Source organism: Gopherus evgoodei, chromosome 3 (assembly GCF_007399415.2).
Source record: "Gopherus evgoodei ecotype Sinaloan lineage chromosome 3, rGopEvg1_v1.p, whole genome shotgun sequence".
Classification (NCBI taxonomy): Eukaryota; Metazoa; Chordata; order Testudines; family Testudinidae; genus Gopherus; species Gopherus evgoodei.
The window spans coordinates 218,782,024-218,802,928 of record NC_044324.1 but is presented as its reverse complement, the minus strand read 5'-3'; the positions used below and the strand labels follow the sequence as shown (position 1 = coordinate 218,802,928).

The 20,905-nt window shown below is 44.1% G+C and overlaps 1 protein-coding gene across 2 annotated transcripts in view; it reads right to left on the bottom strand.

Moving 5' to 3' along the window:
- The window catches only part of SLC24A3 (solute carrier family 24 member 3), a 355,771-nt gene that overhangs the window by 131,562 nt on the left and 203,304 nt on the right, over window positions 1-20,905 (bottom strand). For both annotated transcript variants that reach the window (XM_030558108.1, XM_030558109.1), the window contains exon 3: window positions 4,976-5,052. In XM_030558108.1, the coding sequence (XP_030413968.1) occupies window positions 4,976-5,052 (77 nt within the window). The remainder of the gene's footprint in view (window positions 1-4,975; window positions 5,053-20,905) is intronic.

Below are 20,905 nucleotides of genomic sequence, written 5' to 3'. Positions count from 1 at the left end.
GGGTCCAATATGAAGCAATTTCTGGGTCTAGCTCGTTTTTTAAAATATCTTTTTTCTATTATTAAGACCTTAGAAACTTGAACAGTATAGGAATTTATGCATACACAGGTTCATATTTTGTCCTAGGGTGGAGTGAAAGGCTTCCAGGAAAGTCATTTCTACGGTTCAGGAGTAAGTTTACAGTCAGTGATTAAAGAAGGTAATATGGGTTGACAAAATTCTCAAAGCAAAGTTGCATATCACTAAAGATACAGTAACCAAAGGCCAGTTTTACAAAGGTATTTAAGCACCTAAAGATAGCTGGGTGCTTATGAAAATCCCAATAGGTGCCTACAGTGCTTAATTTGTGCCAGGGCTTGCCAGGGTGAGCCCTGGCACCTCCAGTGGCAGTTCACAGCCCCAGCACCTCTGGGCTCCTGGCCAGCAGCTGCTGCTCCCTGTTTGCCCAGCTCTGAAGGCAGCACCGCTGCCAGCAGCAGTACAGAAGAAAGGGTGGCATGCTACAGTATTGCAGCAAGGGAGATTTAGGTTAGACATTAGGAAGAACTTTCTAACTGTAAGGGTATTTTAGCCCTGGAACAAATTACCTAGGGAGGTTGTGGAATCTCTGTCACTGGAGGTTTTTAGGAACAAATTAGACAAACACCTGTCAGGGATGGTCTAGATCATCTTTGACCCTGCCTCAGCGCAGGGGACTGGCCCTAGATGACCCATTTCCCTCAATCCTTAGTAGATTGTGTACAGCGCACAGTGACAGAGTACAGGGATACTCGACAGCCTCACCTCATTCCACCTCACAAGATGTGCACACTCTAGGGTGACCAGATGTCCTGATTACATAGGGACAATCCTGATTTTTCGGGTCTTTTTCTTATATAGGCTCCTATTACCCCCCGCCCCCATTCTGATTTTTCACACTTGCTGTTTGGTCACCCTAGCACACTCACTATGGGTGAAAGTTCTCAAAGTGCTCAGTTTCAGCCGAGTATGATCCCACTGAAGTCTGTGATAAAACCACAATGTACTTCAATGGAGCAGAGGTAGGACTGAGGGAGTTTGGAAAGCCCATCCTACTTAGCTAGGGCACCAGCATGCATAGTCACCAAATGACGGTAAGTAGAATTAAAACCATCACCGCGAGTTTAGCGTCAAGCCTAAGATTCAAACCACAGTCTGGATTCCACAGCCAATCTCTACCATGCAAGGCCACACTGACTCCCAGCAAAGACATTGCACCTGTCCGGCCCTCGGTTACACCGGCTTACAGAGGTGTTGGCAGATCTCAAAGCAGTTTATAGAAGGTCAGTGCAAGCAGGATCAGCCTGATTTTACATTTGGCCCAAGTACAAAGATTTGGCACCACCTATCGGAGAGCTATTGTCACGTGAGAGTTTGGCCTCCTCAGACATCAGGATTCTTTTTCCTGCTCTGGCACGTGCAAAACTTTCTGAAAAGTGGGATTTTTCTGATCATCTATTTCTTTTCCTAGAATATTTGCACATGACAAAAGTAGCCTAAAAAAATTCAGGCTGCTCAAAGAGTAGATACATTCAAACTGAATGCCTCAAATTAGGCTCCTAAATCCATATTTAGGCACCTTAAAGTAAATGGCTTGATGATCAGAAGCACTGACCACCCAAAAATCATTATGTAATCAGCGGGAACAACTGGGTACTCAGCACCTTTGAAAATCTGAATCCTTATTTAAGCATCTTTTCTTTGAGCACCCAGGTGTAAAAATTTGAAACTAAGCCACTAAATTAGCTCTTTCTCTAACCCTGGTTTACGATACACACTCCAGAACATCCCATAGTCAAATATTTTGCCACCAATCCTTGGAAATATTCAGCTTTCCAAAACTGATGCTATACAACAAATTTATAATTGGAGTCACTTAGCTCTTAAAAATCATAACGCAGAGTTATTTGCATGATGACAGAATTTGATACATTGTAATTTGAAAGGGAAAGGCAATCACGAATCACACATTTATAACAGTGACTGTTCATTTAAGCCGACTAAAGATATAAAATGTTTTTAAATATTCATCAGAAGCAGGTATTTTCTTGGCTGTTTGAAAATGCATCTCACCCATGAGAAGTGGGGATGATTTGGCACTTCTATATCAATTATAAAGACATTAAAAGGAAAAGAATTGTCTTTCGTCTACAGTGCAGAAGTTAATAAGAGACTCTGGAGGGAGAAGTGCACTTCTATTTCTTTGAGATTACAGCAGCTGTTGAGCATAAAGTCCTGTAGAATAACGGATTGGCAGACCAGAGTTTACGTCACACAATTCCAATTTCAAAACACTCATTATTTTTACCCAGTTCCTGGAGTAAACACTCATTATTTTTACCCAGTTCCTGGAGTACAATAATTACTACTTCAGTATTTCAAAGCACCAATAAAGAAAGACACTTAAGCACATCTAATTTTAAGTACATGAGCAATTCCATTGGCTACAATAGGACTATTCACTTGTTAAAACTAGGCACGTGCTTAAGTACTTTGCGAAATCTGGGCTTTCAGTTGTGATTGCAGGGGATCTCCCATGATAACTGTGCTTCTGTGACAATTTTCAAATATCCCAGTCTTGCAAATTGTGGCACATACTCTTTATTACTAGAAGTATTTGAGAGACAGTGTTGCCAGCTTTCGAGATTGTATCCTGAGCCTGATAATATTAGGCATTTTTCATAAAGCCCCAGCTCTTGGAGTCATGTGTTTATACAAGACACTCAGCTTTCATTTAAAAACAATTTCTAGCCCTCATGATTGTGCGTAAAAGCTTGAAAACTAGAACCCAAAGGCTCCAAAACCAGAAGGCAAATAAAAAAAAACTAAAATGTGTTGATAAGGAATGGACTCACTTCTGGGGAGCACCTTCTTGTGGCCAGGTGTGGTATGGTAGCTTTTGCTCCATCTAGTGCCTTCTGCTGACAGCCGCTCTGGTCCTCCAGTGGCTGTCTCTTCCTGCGACTCAGCCCTCTGGCCAGAATAAGATTTAGTCCACCCTTTCAGTCCAAGACCCTGTATCACATCTTTGGCCTTGACTCTGGGCTCTGTGGGCCTCACTCCCTTTTCTCAGGTCTCTTCGTCACCCATGTTCCTTCTGCAGCCTCATGCCACCATACCAGCGGCTGGGTTGGGGAAGTCGGGCCCTCCCGCTACACTGTGTTCCAGCCTAGGGACCCTAAATCCAGCAGCCAAGATTTGCTTAGTTCAGTCCCTTGTGGCTGCTTCCTTGGGGCTCTTTCTGTGCAGCCTTTCTGAGGCCTACTCCCCACAACCACTCTAAGTCTTCCCTTCTCTCAGGGCCTTCTCCTGGAATCCCCTAGCAAACTCCCAGGCTGACCTTACATCCCTTTCAAGTAAATTACTCTCAGGGCTCCTTCCTTGGGACTCCAGTTCCTGCCCTTTTGCTAGGGCTCCCCATCAGTGAGGCTGTTCTGCGCAACTCCTGGCCAGTTGCCAGCCTTGCCTACTCAGGTTGCTCTTCCTCTGGGCTTCCTCCTCTCTAATCCCAGAGTGACGGCAGACTCTCTCCCTGCAGCCCTCTTCTGCTCTAAACTTCCTGCCTTTATAATCACTCCCCAGCTCCTCCTGAGTTGGGCTTCAGCCCTTAATTAAGGCTTGTTCATTCTCTGGGTGCAACCAGATAACATGACTGACCTCTGAGGCCCACACTTCCCTTTCAGGGCCTGTGTGGGGTACACATCTCATCGTAGTGTTACCTCTGAAATCTCATGATTTTTCAGGCGTGACTCTGACTTTGCAATGCTTTCGGCAGTACTGGAGAGAGAATATTGTATTTATGATGCTGCAGAATGTGGAGCACTAGATTTATTTGTTATTTATAGATACTTCTATGGTGCTCATCTCTGAAGTACCCGAGTACCTCATAATACTACAAAAATGCATCAAATTACTTCTAAAAGATATAGAGGCCTGGCAGTGACATTGCAATTAGTGAGGCATGGGGAGTATCTCGATGTAATGGCCACCATCTTGGGTGATACACCTGGGACTGAACCAGGGAATTTCAGAGCTAAAAGCATAAGCTACTATTGCTTAAGCGCAGGCTTTCTAGCTGGTCCTGTAACAGATTTATACCCTCTGGGGATCTGGCACCAAGGGGGACCTGTACCACACACTCACCAGTTGCTTACAAACTTCCTCTGCTCAAAGGATGCTCATTCTGAGCACCTCAGGCCCATAGAAGTTTGACTCCTGGGCCAGGCCTTGCTCATGTGATGTACTGCACTCTGGCCCAGACTCGGCGGCATACTGTGCTATCCGTTGCACAGACGTAGTCCTTGCCACGAAAAGCTCCGAGATTTAACATTGTGTGTTCAGATTCCCTCAAGCTTGCCTGGCATTTCAGCCTTACAGTTGTACCTTCCCATGAAACCAGTTCTACTTGTTCGTTTCTCATGCAACCCGTTAACTGATTTTTCATTAAAAAAAATTTTTTTTTGCCTATTGCATAACACCACCACAAAGAAGAGCTATCAAAAATAAAAAAGATGGCAAGTGAGCAGAGAACATTAAAGGCAGATACTATGCCAAAAAGCAGCACGTAAAAGTGGGATCCTGAAGCTGTATAATTCTTATCTCCCAATGATTTCCACATATAATGTTTAACTTTAAACATATGAATTGTCCCACTGATTTTAAATGAGATTATTCTTGTGCAAATTTAAGTATGTGCTGACATGCTGGATTGGGGCCTTTAAAAGCATAACAACGTATATAAAGGAAGAGATGTAATATTAAAGAATCAAAATTATTTGTAACTCGCCATTCTCAAACAAGGTTGAGAATGGCTCTTGGGAATTCTGTGCATAAGCATATATCCACGGGAAGAAACTGGAACAACAGAAAACCAGATGAATAAGAAATGACATCAGCTTGTCCGATAATATTTTACTTCCAGTTTAAAAAAAAGTGCAAATGAAGTCAAAACACTTACACAGAGGACATGCAGGACTACAGCTCCATGTCTTCTGTCCTCGTTTGTAAAGATGTCACTGGGGAATTCATGGAGAGCTGGGAAAGGAGAAAAAAGAAACACTTACTTGGGGTATTGGAAAGATGCAATATATTGCAAAGTAAGGTAATAAAAACAGATGAGTCCTTCTGTAGGCTGGTAATCTTGCAACAGACATGAATATGGGATCCCATGCCATAGGTTTTTGCTATTTGTTTTGTTAGTTTGCTTAATCTGTCCTCTGGCCATTTATAGAGCTATGTATATTTACCATGTCATTCAGAGCCATAGCCACCAGAACGTTATATCTCACCACGACGCCTCGGAGATACCGAACAAATTCTAAGCTCAGCATCATACTCCATAAAATGTTAAGGAGGAAAATGTTCTATTCTGGATTGAGCAGATGTGCAGTAATACAGATCACAAAGCATTTTTTACACAATGCTTTGTATTTTAAAAGGAAAAACCCTCAGAATGGGATGGGGAGAAGAATGGCAGGTGCTAGAAATGTTTAAAGTCAAAATGATTTATTGCCATGGGCTTCTCAGCATAATACACTCCTGGAATACACAAAACTCATCATCATTACGAACAGCTGAGTCTTGTCTCTGAGTCAGACCTCTCCTGCCACCATTTTGGTCTGGACAGGGGAATAAACATAATACAGAGATGTATGCAGAGAAGGCATTAACAATGTGATTGTGGTGTGTATGCTTGATCCACAGTGAAATAAATGTAGATGGTAATCTGAACCCTCAGAAAACACCATCCATCCGATCTGAACACACAGGAGGGAGGAGAAATATTCAAACCAAGCGTGAAGCAATCATTTTCAGAGTGGACACCCACAGCTATCATGGGTGGATGTACAACAGAGGAAGTTTCCTCTCCAAGAGTGACAGGAATTGTCACCTGTGTATTCTGCTGGGTGGGGGAGATGTCACAGCTCCAATGGTAGGATAGCACTAACAGCACTATAAAATATAGCATCACCCCTGGGCCGTACTGATGATGGCTGCTTGGCCCCATCTCCCTCTGGAGCAATAAAAGATCTGCACATGTACCTGCCTATATATTTTTGAACTAGTTCTTCTTTTGGCAGAAAGGACATTTCCCTGAGGTCCTGTTTGTTTTTCATATCTAGCAATTGTACTTAGTTCACTTGGTGTACTTAGCCCCTGGGAGCTGGGGACCTAAATACCTTTGTGGATCTGGGCCAAAGTGCCTTGCCCAAGATCACATAGGTCTCTCCTCTGGTTGAACCAAGATGATGCATGATGGGAGTCACATAACCATGGTGTATCATGGGAAAAGCGGTATGGCCAGTGAGAATGAGGCATGAGGTACTTGAACTACAATTCCCATGAATAGACGTGGCAGAATTTGGTTGGTTTCTTTTAAATAACAATTTCAATGGATAATATCAATGTTTATTTTAAGCATTTTTTTTAGATTTTTATAGGTGTAAATGTTCACAGTTGAGCAAAATGATAGGCTGTAAGCATTTTTTAGAATTATAGTGATTTGAATTTTCACAGTTGTGTGAAATTGGGGGCAGTGAGTCAGAATTATTTAATGACAGTAGACGCTGAGATTCAAAAAGTTAAAGCTTTATAAATCATTAAAACACAAATTGTCAATATTGTGTCACAATAATAAAAATAAAAACCCTTAAATCAACAAATCCTACCTGTTTTCACTATTCATTCACTAGTCCATTTGTAATAAGCTTAAATCACTGGATTTTGACTCTGGTAAGTTCTCAAGTGAACTTTTCTTACTTTGCCTATCCTTAAATTTCAGTCATCATGGATGGAAATATTTTGTTGGAGTGTGTACATATGGTGACATTGATATTTGCCAATATTTAAAACTAAAAATCGAATCCTTTCAACTCTACCATGAGAAACCATGGCAGTTTTGGTGGATAATTGTTGAACCAAGTTGAAGCAAAATGCTTCAACATTTCTAGGCCAACATTTTTCAGGAGTTTCTGTGCCATGAAAAATTTTGACTTTTCATCCTGATTCAGAGTGAAAATAAATGTCAAAATATTGACCTTTCCCATGGGACAAAAATTCTGATTTTCAACTAGCTCTAGATAAATGGAGGATGATCTAAGGTGTGTCACATGGTATCATTTACATGTTGAGAAGGCATGAAAAAGGCGCAAATTATGTCACTATAGACACCCTTGATCTCACCTCTGAACTTTGCCCTGAATTTATTATTTGTGGATCAGAACCAAATTCCTTTTTACCAAAAACATTTCTCCATGTCCCCAAGGTGAGCAAGACTCTTTCTGTATGACACTAGCTCTACCAGGAGCTTTGTTAGTTCTCAGAGCAAACTATGCTGAAAAATAGCAAAGAACTCTGAATGCAAGGATTTTCACTGTGCCTTACTGGTGCGACACACTTATTGACACTACAACCTCACCCCGCACAGCCATAATATGAAACACATAGCTGGAGAAGAGCAGCTTGGAGGTTGCACGGTGCCAACACTACATTATTCATCAAGTGAGTGTGTCCCATGTGCTGGTGATTGCCAAGCTACTCCCCAGGAAAAAGGTAAATGCACTTAACATTACCTGACACTTAGAAGTATTATGAGGACTAAATATTATTATTTCTTTCATTTTTGTAATCACTGATAATACCTAGCTCTTATACAGCACTTTTTATCCACAGAGCTCAAAGTGCTTTACAAAGGAGAGCAGGATCATTATCCCCTTTTTACAGATGGGGAAAATGAGGCACAAGGAGGTAAGTGCCTTGACCAAGATCAGCCAGCAGGCCAGCAAATCACATTTGAACATGTGTGACCTCTTTTTAAGGGCTAAGACACTACCAGCTGCTTATATTTTCACTCAGTAGCATTCCAGTGCACAAATAAATTGCTGGAAATAAGTCCTGTTTCAGGTTGCTATGCCCAGGGCCAATATCACTGGTAAGAGTTCCAGCTCCTACTCCTACTGTTCCTAATCAAAGTTTGCATGCTAGTTTGTGTGGGGTTGGTGTGTCTTTCAAAACCAAACCCCAGTTGCAGGGTCCAGTAAACACCCTCTGCACAGATAACAGCTGCTCTATATTTAGATGTATTTTTGCCTGTATGAGAAAAGATTCCATTGGACATTCTGTATTCATTTCAAATAATAGCTTTTCCCCTGCAGCAGACTCAAAAGCAAAGTTATTATTGCTCTGAAAGAAGAATATGAATGTTTACTCTGCAGTAATGCTGTAGGATTCAGGCAAACTCCATGGTCTAATTAGCTTAGAAGAGAGCATCTGTTGGCAGAAGTGAACCATGAAGAAACTTCATGCAGAGACATAATTATTTCAAATAATATGACGGAAAGAAATACCAAATCAGATGCATTTTAACTATCCATCATGAGAAAAAACAGGTCCAGTTTCTGATCTCAGTTACTCTTGATGTAAACCTAGAATAACTTCATTGAAAACAGAGGGCTTACAACAGTGTAACTGAGATCAGAATTCGGCCCCTAGTCTCTTTGCTCGGTCAGACTGCTTTGGGTTGTGGATTCTTTAGGAATCTGTATCCTTAATATTGAAACTGAAAAGAAACAGATTAAAATCTGTTCAGTATTAATGCGTTTTGGCCAACCAAATGCTGGCGTTGCAAGCCACTAACGACACTAATTGCAGTACAATTGAAAGAGGGTTAAATTGTCTTGTAGCTACCTTGGTCACAAGCCTGCAGCCAATGGAGAGGAGCCACTGCTTCCTCACCTATATCCATGTTGCACCTGCTTTTGCTTCCCTCCTTCCTTACAGCAGGAGGGGAGGAATGAGGCCTAGCGTATTGATGTACATATATCAATGGTTTGCAGCTCGCCTCTACCGGCCCCAGATGCAAGTCCAGACTTTATTACAGTATAATACAGACTTACTGATTCTCTCCAACAACATAACAAGTGTCATGGAAAACTATCGACTAACTAGAGTGCAAACAAGACAAAACAAAGCCCACACCTCTCACTTGCTTAGATCATTCCATTTGCTGCCAGTAAATAAGGTGTTTTGCAGGATTAGCCAAAGTATTTCCAAGATGGCAAGACAATTACTACCTCCGTCTAAAGAGGCATGTAATAGAGATGGATAATGTGTTGATTAGTATTGCAAATGTAGTTTTGTTAGTCAAATAAAGGCAAATTACTTTCATTTAATGAAATGCTGTGTTAATGCTACATGTGTTAATTGAATTAAAAAGCATTTAAAGATTGTCAGCCTGTTAGGTTGCCGGAATAGCTTTCAGTTATACGCTGAAAAGCAGTTGTCGAAATGGCCTTCCAAATGTGTGGTATCGCTCAATAACTCCAGATTGAGTTTGATCAGCTAACAAATAAAAAGCTGTCGTTTTTGCTAACCAACAACCCTACACATTCAACCAGAAGTCCAAAAATCAAGCTATGTTCTTCTTGGCTTTCACATCGTCATTAATAAAGTTCTACAGTTGGAACTGAATTAACAATTCTGTAGATGATTACATCAAAAACAATCCAGCTCACTCTCCCATAGCGGGATTACCTCTGCCGTGTAAGAGGAGTAAAAAACTACATCCTTATGTGACTAACGTAAGCAGCGAGGAGCCAATACACACAGAGAGCAGAGCTGTCAGGAGAAAAACTGCCATTTTCACATAGTCACTTTTCTAATAAAGTTTAGCATTTCTAATAACACATTTCAGAGAGTGTAAAAATGCAATGTTATAATGTGTCATAAGCTAGAAGCTGGGAATGGGCGAAAGGGGATGGATCACTTGATGATTACCTGTTCTGTTCATTCCTTCTGTGCCACCTGGCACTGGCCTCTGCTGGAAGACAGGATACAGTGCTAGATGGACCTTTGGTCTGACCCAGTGTGGCCATTCTTACATTCTTATAAATCCTGCCAAAGTTATCATCAAACTAGGGTGTGAGCCAGTATAAAAGTACAGAGGAGATCTTAATATTAGTCTTTCCATGAAAGAGGCAGTATCAGCAATACCGCAGAGGGTATGTCTACAGTGCAAACAGAGGTGTGACTGCAGCATGCATAGACATCTCTAAGCTAGTTTTGATCTAGCTAGCTTGAATAACAATAGCTGTGACAGCACAGCTGCAGAGGCGGCAGTACAGGCTGGCCGCTCAGGTATATTATATTCCCCGAGTCCCAAGCCCACGCTGACATGCCCGAGTCTTCTATGGGCTTGTCTTCATTGCTGGAGTTTAAAGCACCACTTAACTGGAGCTAAAGATCTGTGTGTGTGGACGGGAGTCGGGCTGTGACAAAACTCAAGTTACAGCACAAGCTAACCCTGCAAATAAGACGAGCCCGTGGTGATGTTTTGCAGCGTGATGGCTCTGCTCTGACTCCAAAATACCTCGTGTGTACTAACTGATGCTAACTGTTGCAATGAAGACAAACCAACAGTGTAGGAAAAGGGATCCTACAACAAATAAATCGTGTAGACGGTAGAACCCTGTGAAACAGGACAGTCTTTCTGTCACACCAGGCATCAGGTGAATGAAACCAGGGAAGTAGCTAGCAAGCACAATTTGTTCACTGCCTCATGCTACAATATACTCACAATTGGCAAAGTCAGGCCCATTAGCGCACACAGTCTGAAGGGTAACCTAGAGCTGGTGCAATTACATAGTTACTCAACAGGACCTTACTAAAAGCAATCTGTGGCAAAGACAAACATCCTGCCAGGTATCACCCACTGTCTCCAGCAATCAGAGGACAAAGCACACTTGGCTGTACACTTCATCTACACCCACTCTGTGGGCCACAAATGAAGCCATGTGAATGCCTCAAACGGCAGAATTTGGCCTTTTATATGGACTGATGTCTGTGACCCTTAGGTAGATGACACAATGGGTATTTTATTATTACTATTTTATTTTGTGGTAGCACCCAGATGCCCCAATCAAGATCACCCCTCCCCTCCTTTGTGCTCAGCACTGTACAAACACATACTAAGACACATTGCCTGCCTCAAAGAATTTACTGTCAAAGAATCTATTTAAACAGATTCCAGCACTAATACTGGAGTTTAAAAAAAACCCAACACCATGGAAGGCAAAGATAAAAGGCAATGATGTGAAAACTATCTTAAATGATTCAATTTTCCTCAGCTAAGGCGCTGTTATGTGAAAGGCAAACGTTCACATCACATCTTCCTTCCAAGAGATTTTTACAATCAATCACAACTACCAGGGATTGAAAAGGAAACATGACAGGCACGGTTTTATGAATGTACATGATGATTCACTAACACACAAGCAGCTACTCACTCCACCCCCACCCCCACCCCCACGCATAGGCATAAAAGAATTTAGCATGACAATTTTTGACACATGGAGATAATAAAAATTCAGTCTCCTACCCAGTGTCTGTACTCATTCAAGGAGACTGACTAAGGTACAAGCAGGTAGGAAAAAAATAGAGCATAAAAACAGAGCAAGCTGCAATCAACTGGAAAGGGATGGGGAATCCCAGCCCTCACTCCTTCTGTGCATAACAGAAACATTTAATCCTATCCAAATTCAGCTCTCCCACCTCTCTAGCACAACACCTCTTTACCTAAGGTTTTTCTAAGATGTCTCTCACTGGTTATCAAGACATAGTCAGAAGGCAAGCGCTTTGATTGGCTTGTATCTGAATTCATGGAGTTACAAAAGACTGCAAATTTGCATAAACTATCTGCTGCATTTTTTGTTAGAGGATGTTGGCAGGGATGAATCAGGTACAGATGAACACAGATACAAGCAATGTCTTACAAAAAAAGGAGCTCCTTTCTCTGAAGAAATGGAGGAAGCTACTCGGACAACAAGTGCCCTGTTTGAACTGCATGTTGGGTGTTTAGTTTATTACAGTGTCTTCAGATTGTGCAGCTTCAAGGAGAGAAGGTGGGCAGAGACTTTGCCAGTCTTATTTTGATTGTACCAGAAAAACCTTTAAATAAACCTGAAACCACAGAATAAATTATTCCTGCTGAGTTTCTGTCCAGTCGTACTGATTCTGGCCTTCAATGTCTGCAGGAAGCTTGGCTTACAAACTCTGCAGGAGAATAAGATTTCCATACAGGATCATGAAGATTTTCTATGCAGATATTAGGTTTGATATTAGTCAGCCGTACTGGCCCTTATTACTATTGTTCCTATGAATTTCAGCGTTGAAATGCCCGCAATTCACTTTTCTTTTGAATACGCGAAAAATGAAAGGGCGATGTCCTCAGAGAGAACTGGCTGCTTGAACAGCTAAAATTTTAAAGTGCACTCATAGACTCATAGGTCAGAAGGGACCAATCTGATCATCTAGTCTGACCTCCTGCACAAGGCAGGCCACAGAACCCCACCCATCCAATTTTATAACAACCCCTAACCCAGGACTGAGTTATTGAAATCCTCAAAATTGGTTTGAAGACCTCGAGCTGCAGAGAATCCACCAGCAAGCGACCCGTGCCCCACGCTGCAGGGGAAGGCGAAAAACCTCCAGGGCCCCTGCCAATCCGCCCTGGAGGAAAATTCCTTCCCGACCCCAAATATGACGATCAGCTAAACCCTGAGCATGTGCGCAAGACTCACCAGCCAGCACCCAAGAAGGAATTCTCTGCAGTAACTCAGTTCCCATCCCATCCAACATCTCCCCGCAGACCATTGAGCAGACCTATCTGGTGGTAATCCAAGATCAATTGCCCAAATTAACAATCTTATCATAACATCCCCTCCATATATTTATCAAGCTTTGTCTTAAAGCCAGAAAAGTCTTTTGCCCCCACTACTTCCCTCGGAAGGCTGTTCCAGAACTTCACTCCCCTAATGGTTAGAAACCTTCGTCTAATTTCAAGTCTAAACTTCCTAATATCCAATTTATACCCATTCGTCCTCGTGCCTACATTAGTACTAAACTTAAATAATTCCTCTCCCTCCCTAACGTTAACCCCCCTGATATATTTATATAGAGCAAGCATATCCCCCCGCAGCCTTCTTTTGGCCAGGCTAAACAAGCCAAGCTCTTTGTAAGCAACATTTTATTAGCAATTAAAAAAAAGTAAACATAGGAGCTATTAGATACTAGAAGTGGTAGAATCTGAATTAGCCAGATGCCATTTTATGGACTAACTCGTTAATAACAAATAATGAAGGGCCAGATCTTCAGCTTGTCTAAATGAAATTGGAGTTATGTTGTTTTACCTCCACTAGGGATCTGGCCCCAATTCTTTAACTGTTTATTTAGTTGCTGCTACAGAGCAGCAGTAGAGACAATGGGTGTCATTCTGATCTCAAACATGGTGGTTATCATGTTATAACGTCGGCTATTGATTTTACAACACACACATTGATATCCACTAACATATAAGAGATCAGGACTAATCCTGCGGCTGTTAATTTTAATCAAAATGTTCAAAAGGACACATAAGAGCGTATTCCCTGGTCAGGATGTGATGAGGATGTTTATCCTTGCTTGGTAAGGAGCAGTTATATTTCAGTCAAAATAAAATTCGTAGCTGGAATGAATTTTTGCCATTTTTTAAAATCAGCATCTCGTTTATTAAATCAGAATCCTGTTTATCTTCTCCTAAGATTTAATTGCCTTACAAAATCATCTGCATTACACATGAAAATCCTTTGAACAGAAAAGTATTACAGAACCTCCTCTTTGTTCAGAGTAGCAGAGAGCGCTAGATCTCCGAGTGGTTTGCACGCTGCTATGGAGAACAGATGCACAAAGAACATGGCACTTCATCAGTCACTTGAACATTACCAAAAATATCTGCTCTCACCAACCTGGAAACCTCTCTTCTCCCTCCACCCTTCCCCCCATTTATTTGATGGTTCCCCTACAAAAATTTTTTTTTAAATACAGCTCCCAAGACAAAGTGAGCTGTAGAGGTTTCCATAGAAACCTTGGATTCACAATAGCAAAGTTGCATTACTGAAGGGAACTAGTACCGATTCCTACATTTGTAGAATAGAGGGTTCTTTGTTTTCATGGGATGAATGACATTAGGATTTCATGTAACCAAGAGGGTACTTCTGCCTTAAAAAAAAAGATATTAGCAGTGTTACTTTTAGAGCTGTCAAATCTAATTACAAACAGTGGAACCCACCAGCTCTAGGGACTGTGTGAGAAGTATATAAAAAAATGCACTTGAGACCCGAGAAACCTATGAACTCAGGTCAACTCTCCTTTCGCTATCTCAGTTTAAATGAAAAACTAGGTCACTGCAAAGATTTGAATAACATTCTCTACCAGATCAATAGCTCTTGGAGCTGCAATGGGGTTTTAAATAAAACTCTTTACTCTTTTCTCACCAGACTAACTACTCTGGGACCTGCTCTTGTCCCAAATAAAGCCAATGGGAGTTTTGACATTGACTCCAGTGGAGAGGGAATAAAACACTAGGGCTGTTGGCCCACCAGTCTATGTTTTATAAACAAAACTCTGCAGTCAGATAAGGTGGAAGACTCAGGAACCAGAAAGCGACTTCAGCGTATTTCTAAACTAACTTCTTTGCGTGTATAATTTCAAATCAATCAGGGAGCAAAAAGCCAGTTTATTACCTGTATTGCCCTAAGGCTCCTCCACACCATTATGGCAGAGCAGATGGCCCTTAAAGTGGATATGAATTAGGGTTGAAAAATTCTGAATTCTACATTTTTACCAAACTTCTCATTAAAAATACAATTACCTAGACTCTAGAACAATATGTTGATGACATTTTTTTATCAACAATTTTCGGGGCTCATGTGAATGGCATTTACGTTCGTTAAAAGGATGCTTTATGTTGCTAGAGAGCTGGAAAAGGTGTTTAAGGCTATGTCTACACTGGCCAACAGTTCGGACAATGGGGTCCGAATAGCAGTGCGCATCGAAGTGCTCCGCTGTAACTCCCCTGTGTGGCAGCTGCAGGTGCAAACCGAAAGGTTCCCAGTTTGCATTAATGGAGTTCCATTATGTGCACAGCACTTTTCACTTTGGTACTCTTCACACCCTGTAGTCCGAACTGTGGAGCAGTGTAGACAAACCCTTATGTAAATGAGAACCAGACCACACAGAGCCAGGAAATTCAGGGGTGGATTTTCAAAAGCACTCAGCATTTGGCCAACTCATCTCCTACTGAAGTCAATGTATTTAGGTGCCTAAAGAGGTAGATGTGCAAAGAGACTGAAAACGTGACCTATATGAACCATAAAGGCTCAAAAGCTAAGGCAAATAAAAAGCACCCAAAATGTATGTTTTTTACAAAAATCTTGTGGTTTTTGGAGCCTGACTCACTTGGGGCTGGAAATACCGTGATTAAATTTACAATTTGCTTATACAGCACTTTCCAAAATGGGCCCTAACCTGGTCGAGGCCTCTGCAATAACCGTAATAATTAATAGCTCCTCAGTTTTATCAACTTGACATTGCTATAGGCCCTACCAAAACCCAAAGGATAAAGAGCTAGTTCTTGGAACTCCATTTCCCAGCTAACAAGCCTCAGGGTGAGGTCACAGAAGGGAAAAGGCTGAAACGGTTCAAACTCACAGGGACAGGATAGCACCAGCTGCTCGCAGAACTCAGTTCTCCAAATAGCCACTCAGCAGTGGGAGGTCACAGAACGGAGCTGCCCCAGGCAGGGCTCAGACACACGCTTTCAGTAGCACCAGCTGCTCTCAGCCCTCAGTCGCTCTGATTGCTCCCCAGCATGGTGAGGGTACAGAAGGACGTGGGCTCAGTACAGACCATGTTAATGGGGAAACTGGATGCGCAGAATAAATGCCCTCGAATGCACATCAAGTTACTAAAAGCTCCAAACCTAAAAGCTAATAATGGTTAGAACAAGATGTGGAATACCTGGCCATATGCTGAGGTTACATTTGACCCTAGATTTAAAGTCCAGAAGGGACTATTACAATTATCTAGTCTGACGTCCTGCGTAACACAGGCCAGAAAACTGAACCCAGTCTGTCATTCCTGCGTCAAGCCCATAACACCTGTTTGAGCTAGAGTCTAGTGCCGTGTGAAGCGAGCGAAGAAGTGGTGCAGCAGCTTCCAGATGCTCTATTAATACATTAGAAGGACTAGTTCTGAACTGAACTGCAGCTTCATACTTTGGCTTCAGGACTCAATCATACAAAGTGGAGATTGCTCCACACTCAGTCCTCTGCTGCAGCGTTTAGCGCCTGGCCGGACCACCCGAATGAATTGTTTGAATCTAGTGGTATAAAACATGCAAGTGCTCATGGAAACCCTTGATTGTCTTTAATAGCACTGGGAGCTAATTCTGATTCAAAAAAATTTAAACTAGTGCAATTACAACAACATACAGATCCAGATTTCCATTTACCCACAGGCCAGACGGGCGCCAAGGGGTATCACCAGGCCAGATTTCCTCACCCTGGATTCTGCGTGCAAACAGTCCTCACACAGAATACATAGCAAATGCAAAACTACGTGCCTTATTTACAGTGTGAATACAACAGAACACGTTCCCCGCAGCTCACTGTTCTTACATTCTCCCCAAGCACAGGATGAGAGGGGAAAAGAGATCTCACTTCTCTGCAGTCCTGGGTTTCTCTGCCCTTTCCCTCCAGCCTACCTCTCCCGCCTCTTCTTCTTCCCACCTCTCTCTTAGCTGTCCTCCCCTGATGAGCTGAGCCACCATGATCATTGATTAATCATTCCATCCCTAACCAATTATCTCTCTAATTTGCCCCATGTGGGGATGCTTACCAAGTGCCCAGAGTAGTGTCAGCCCAAGCCTACTCACACTCTGTCACAAGGGGCCTCAGTGCAAATGAGCACCTGACCCACAGTTTTCTCCTAGAACTGCTTCCTTCAGGGTCAGCAAATCAATTAACAGGATGGTTATTTCCAATATTTGAATAAAGATAACGACTCCCCAAAAGGCTGATGAAAGTTCTCAGCTTATGGGCAGGCAGAGCATGGAGAGCAGTAACACAGCCTCCTCATGCTGTCCCACTAGTGTGCTACAACTCAGACCTGTAGGGACCACCTCGCGGAGTGAAGGGATAGGATAGTCCCTGTGCTCATTCAATCCTTGACTTCTCTGCTGGGGCCGACCATCAAGATGATGGGCTCTGTGCTTGTAACATCCAACCATTAGGAATTGGGTTGAGACCACCAACTTAATTCCCATGCTGTAAGACGGGTCGGCAACCTATGGCACGCATGCCAAAGACGGCACACGAGCCAATTTTTAATGGCACACTGGAGCCTGCTGGGACTCCAGCGTGCCATTAAAAATCCTGCCCAGCCCGGCCCGCTCTCCTCTGCCCTCTGCTCCCCCAGCAGGGGCAGGGAGCAGAAGCATAGCTGAATGCACGGGCAGGGCAAATGGCCCCACTCTCCCGGCACGGCAAGCCACGAAGTCCGCGCTCCTGGGCCGGAGCGCCGGGCCGAGTGCAGCAAACCGCCGGCCCCTCCCCCACCTTCTCCCCTCCCCTGGAGCCCTGCTGCGGTGCGCAGCACTCTGGGGGTCGGGGCTGTGCATTCCCGTGGGGCAGCGTTTGGCTCCGCGGGGAGGCAGACATGCTCCCCGCTCAACTGGAGGGGTAGGGCTGTGTGATCCCGTGGAGCAGCATATCTAGCTCTGTGTGGAGCCTCATGGTAAGGGGCCCAGGGCTGGGGGGTTGTATAGGGGTGGGGGCAGACAGGGGACAGGGAGCAGGGTGAGTTGGATGGGGGCGTGGTTAGAGGTGGGGGTCTCTGGAGGGGGCAGTCAGGGAGCAGGGGGGGTTGGATGGGGCATGGGAGTCCCGGAGTTTGTGAAAGGGCAGGGGGTGGATAGGGGTCAGGGCAGTCAGGGGACTGGGAGCACGGAGGGTCCTGGGGGGGGCAGTTAGGGTGGGGGGGTCTCTGGAGGGGGTGGTCAGGGGACAAGGAGCTGGGGGGGTGTATGAGTCAGGAGTTCTGGGGGTCCTGTCAGGAGGTAGGGGTGTGGAGAGGGGTTGGGACAGGCAGGGAGCAGGGGTGGGAGTTGGATGAGTCAGGAGTTCTGGGGGTCCTGTCAGGAGGTAGGGGTGTGGAGAGGGGTTGGGGCAGGCAGGGAGCAGGGGGGGGGGTTGGATGAGTTGGGAGTTCAGGGGGTCCTGTCAGGGGGCGGGGAGTGGTTGGATAGGCATGGGAGTCCCGGGGGTCTGGTTGGGGACAGGGGTGTGGATGAGGGTTAGGGCAGTCAGGGGACAGGTAGGGGGTAGGGTCCAGTCTGAGGACAAGGATCAGGGAGGCTTAGATAGGGGATGGGGTTCTTGGGGGCAGGGGTCCCAGGAGGAGCTAGTCAGGGCACAAGGAGCAGCGGGTTGGGAGTTCTTAGGGGGGCAGTCACCCAGCCCTCTGCCCTGAGCCCTGACCCCCGACTCCCCACACACATACACCACGCCCTCTGCCCTGAGCTCTGCACACCCCCTAGGCTCCTGCCATAAGCCCTGTACCTCTGTCATACACACCTATCCCTCTGCTTGACTCCTTCATCCCTCCCCACACCCGCAACCCTAGCCCTGACTCTGGCACCCCCACCCATACCCATTCCTCCCTCTGTTCTGCCACCTACACCCCCCCACATACCCAGACCCCAGCTCTGACTCCAGCCCTCTGCCCCCAGCCCTCTGGGTCCTGGCCACCGGCCCCGCACAGCCTGCTGCTGGTCTGCAGTTCTGGCTGACGGACCCTTGCCAGCCGGATTCCTGGCCACAGGCCTCGCTCAGCCCGCTGCCTGCTTAGGTGAACAGAACCCCAGACCAGCAGTGGGGTGCACGGGCCGACAGCGTAAGATCAATATTTAAATTTCATTTTAAATGAAGCTTCTTAAACATTTTGAAAACCTTATTTATTTTACAATACAACACTAGTTTAGTTATATAATATATAGACTTATAGAGAGAGACCTTCTAAAAAACATTAAAATGTATTACCGGCACGTGAAACCGTAAATTAGAGTGAATAAATGAAGACTCGGCACATCGCTTCTGAAAGGTTGCTGACCCCTGCTGTAAGACATCAGTCACTGGCTGGCAATATGCTACTGCCACGATAACCAACCCCACTTACATTAGAACTGTTGTTCTTGGAGATTCCACCGCCAGTCCCCAGAGTCTGTCAGTCGGAGCCGCCCAGAGGATTCAGGGGGCCTGGGACAAAGCGGGGAAGCTGTGGCGCTTGTACTCACCTGGTGGTGGTCCGGCTCTTTGGTGGCATTTCGGCGGCGGGGGGGGGGAGGCCTTCTGTTTGCTCCGCGTCTTCGGCAGCACTGTAGGGCCCCCAAACAACGAACTGCTGCTTAAGCCCTGGACCGCCACCGGGCCAGGGCTCGCGGGGCCTCTGTGGGGCCAACGGCAAAGTACCCCACTTGCTCCCCCCTCCACTGGGCGGCCCTGCTGTCAGTGCCCCCAGTATATTTAAAAATGTTAAATTCTTGCATTCTGACTCCTTGCGGTGGGGGAAAATGTTCCTACATGGAAGACAGAAGGATGGCGTTTACCTTAGAGTGACATGAGTTACAATTTAAAGAAACCAAGCTATGTTTCCATATAATCATAAATCATCTTACTAATGTTTTACAGGCATCTCCACGTTCAACTACTGAAAACAAACAACTTGAAATAGCAAAGTGCTGTTGAGTATGTTTATAAATCATGCAGCACCCGCACCCCCTGCCCAAGAGTCATTGCTGGCTCTATCCCATACACTGTAACAACGGTACAAGGCCTGACTCTTGTCTAACAATGCTTGATCAGATGGGATTCTCTGTACCTTTGCAGTAATGAATTCTAATGACTAAAAATGAAATATTTATTGTAGATGTTCAGACTGCAGTGAGTTTATTTAAGGATTCGTTTCTACGGTTTATTGCTCACTGCTCTGCTTGATCAGAGAAATACTGGAGATACACACAATACATATGGTCCTGGGTACTGGGAGAGCGAACAAAAGGGTTTCTTTTGTTCTTAGGCTTCTTTTATAGCTGCTTCCATTTTCTCCCCTGTTGTTTTTGTTGCACAATGGTTAAATGCGTGTGCAAAATCAGTATCGTGTATTATGTGTATGGCTATGAAATAAGGTTAGTCCTATCTCCAGCCAGTCAGTTCATGCTTGCAGTTTTGAATGTTTAGCAGAAATGTTATACTGAGAATGGAACAAGCTCTTGTGATTCTTGCTGGTTGATATATCTTAAGCCAGCATGTCCTGATGCACTGCACTGCTACAGCTGTTGGCATGTTCGCATGTTCGCACCTGTGGCTTTTTTTAGCATGTACGTCTGATGCGCACTTCCATTGAACCCAACCACATAACACGGCTATGGAGGCTTTTACCAATCCATCATCTCGTTCTAGTTCTCAATTACACTTATGCCCTTTGCATTGTTTAGCAGTATGACGTGGCCATAAAGTAATTTTACATGTAATTTGCACCCCACTTTACACTACCAAAAATGATGCACCGAGGCCTGAGTATCAGAAAGAATCAGACCGAATATGTTTTATTATTAATAATTATTATTACTTATTTGAATTGCAGGAACACCTAGAAGCCCCAGTCATGGACCAAAGCTCCCGTTGTGCTAGGCACTGTATAAACACAGAACCAAAAGATTAGCCCCTGCCCCAAAGAGCTTACAATGTAAGTGTATGTATCTAAGTATGTAAAACACATTTATACCAAGTCTTGTGATTGTATGGTGAATCTCACCATATTTGAAGTTATTCTTAAAAGTCCCAGCTCCTGGAGTCAGGTGATTATGTGAAAAATCTCAGTGGGCTTTTTTGTTTTTAACTGAAACTTCCTAGCTGTTGTGACTGCAGAGAACACGTGAACCCTGAAAGCTCAAAAGCCAGATGGCAAATAAAGGGATCCCACATGTATTTTTTTTTAAGTCTTGTGCTTTTTAAGC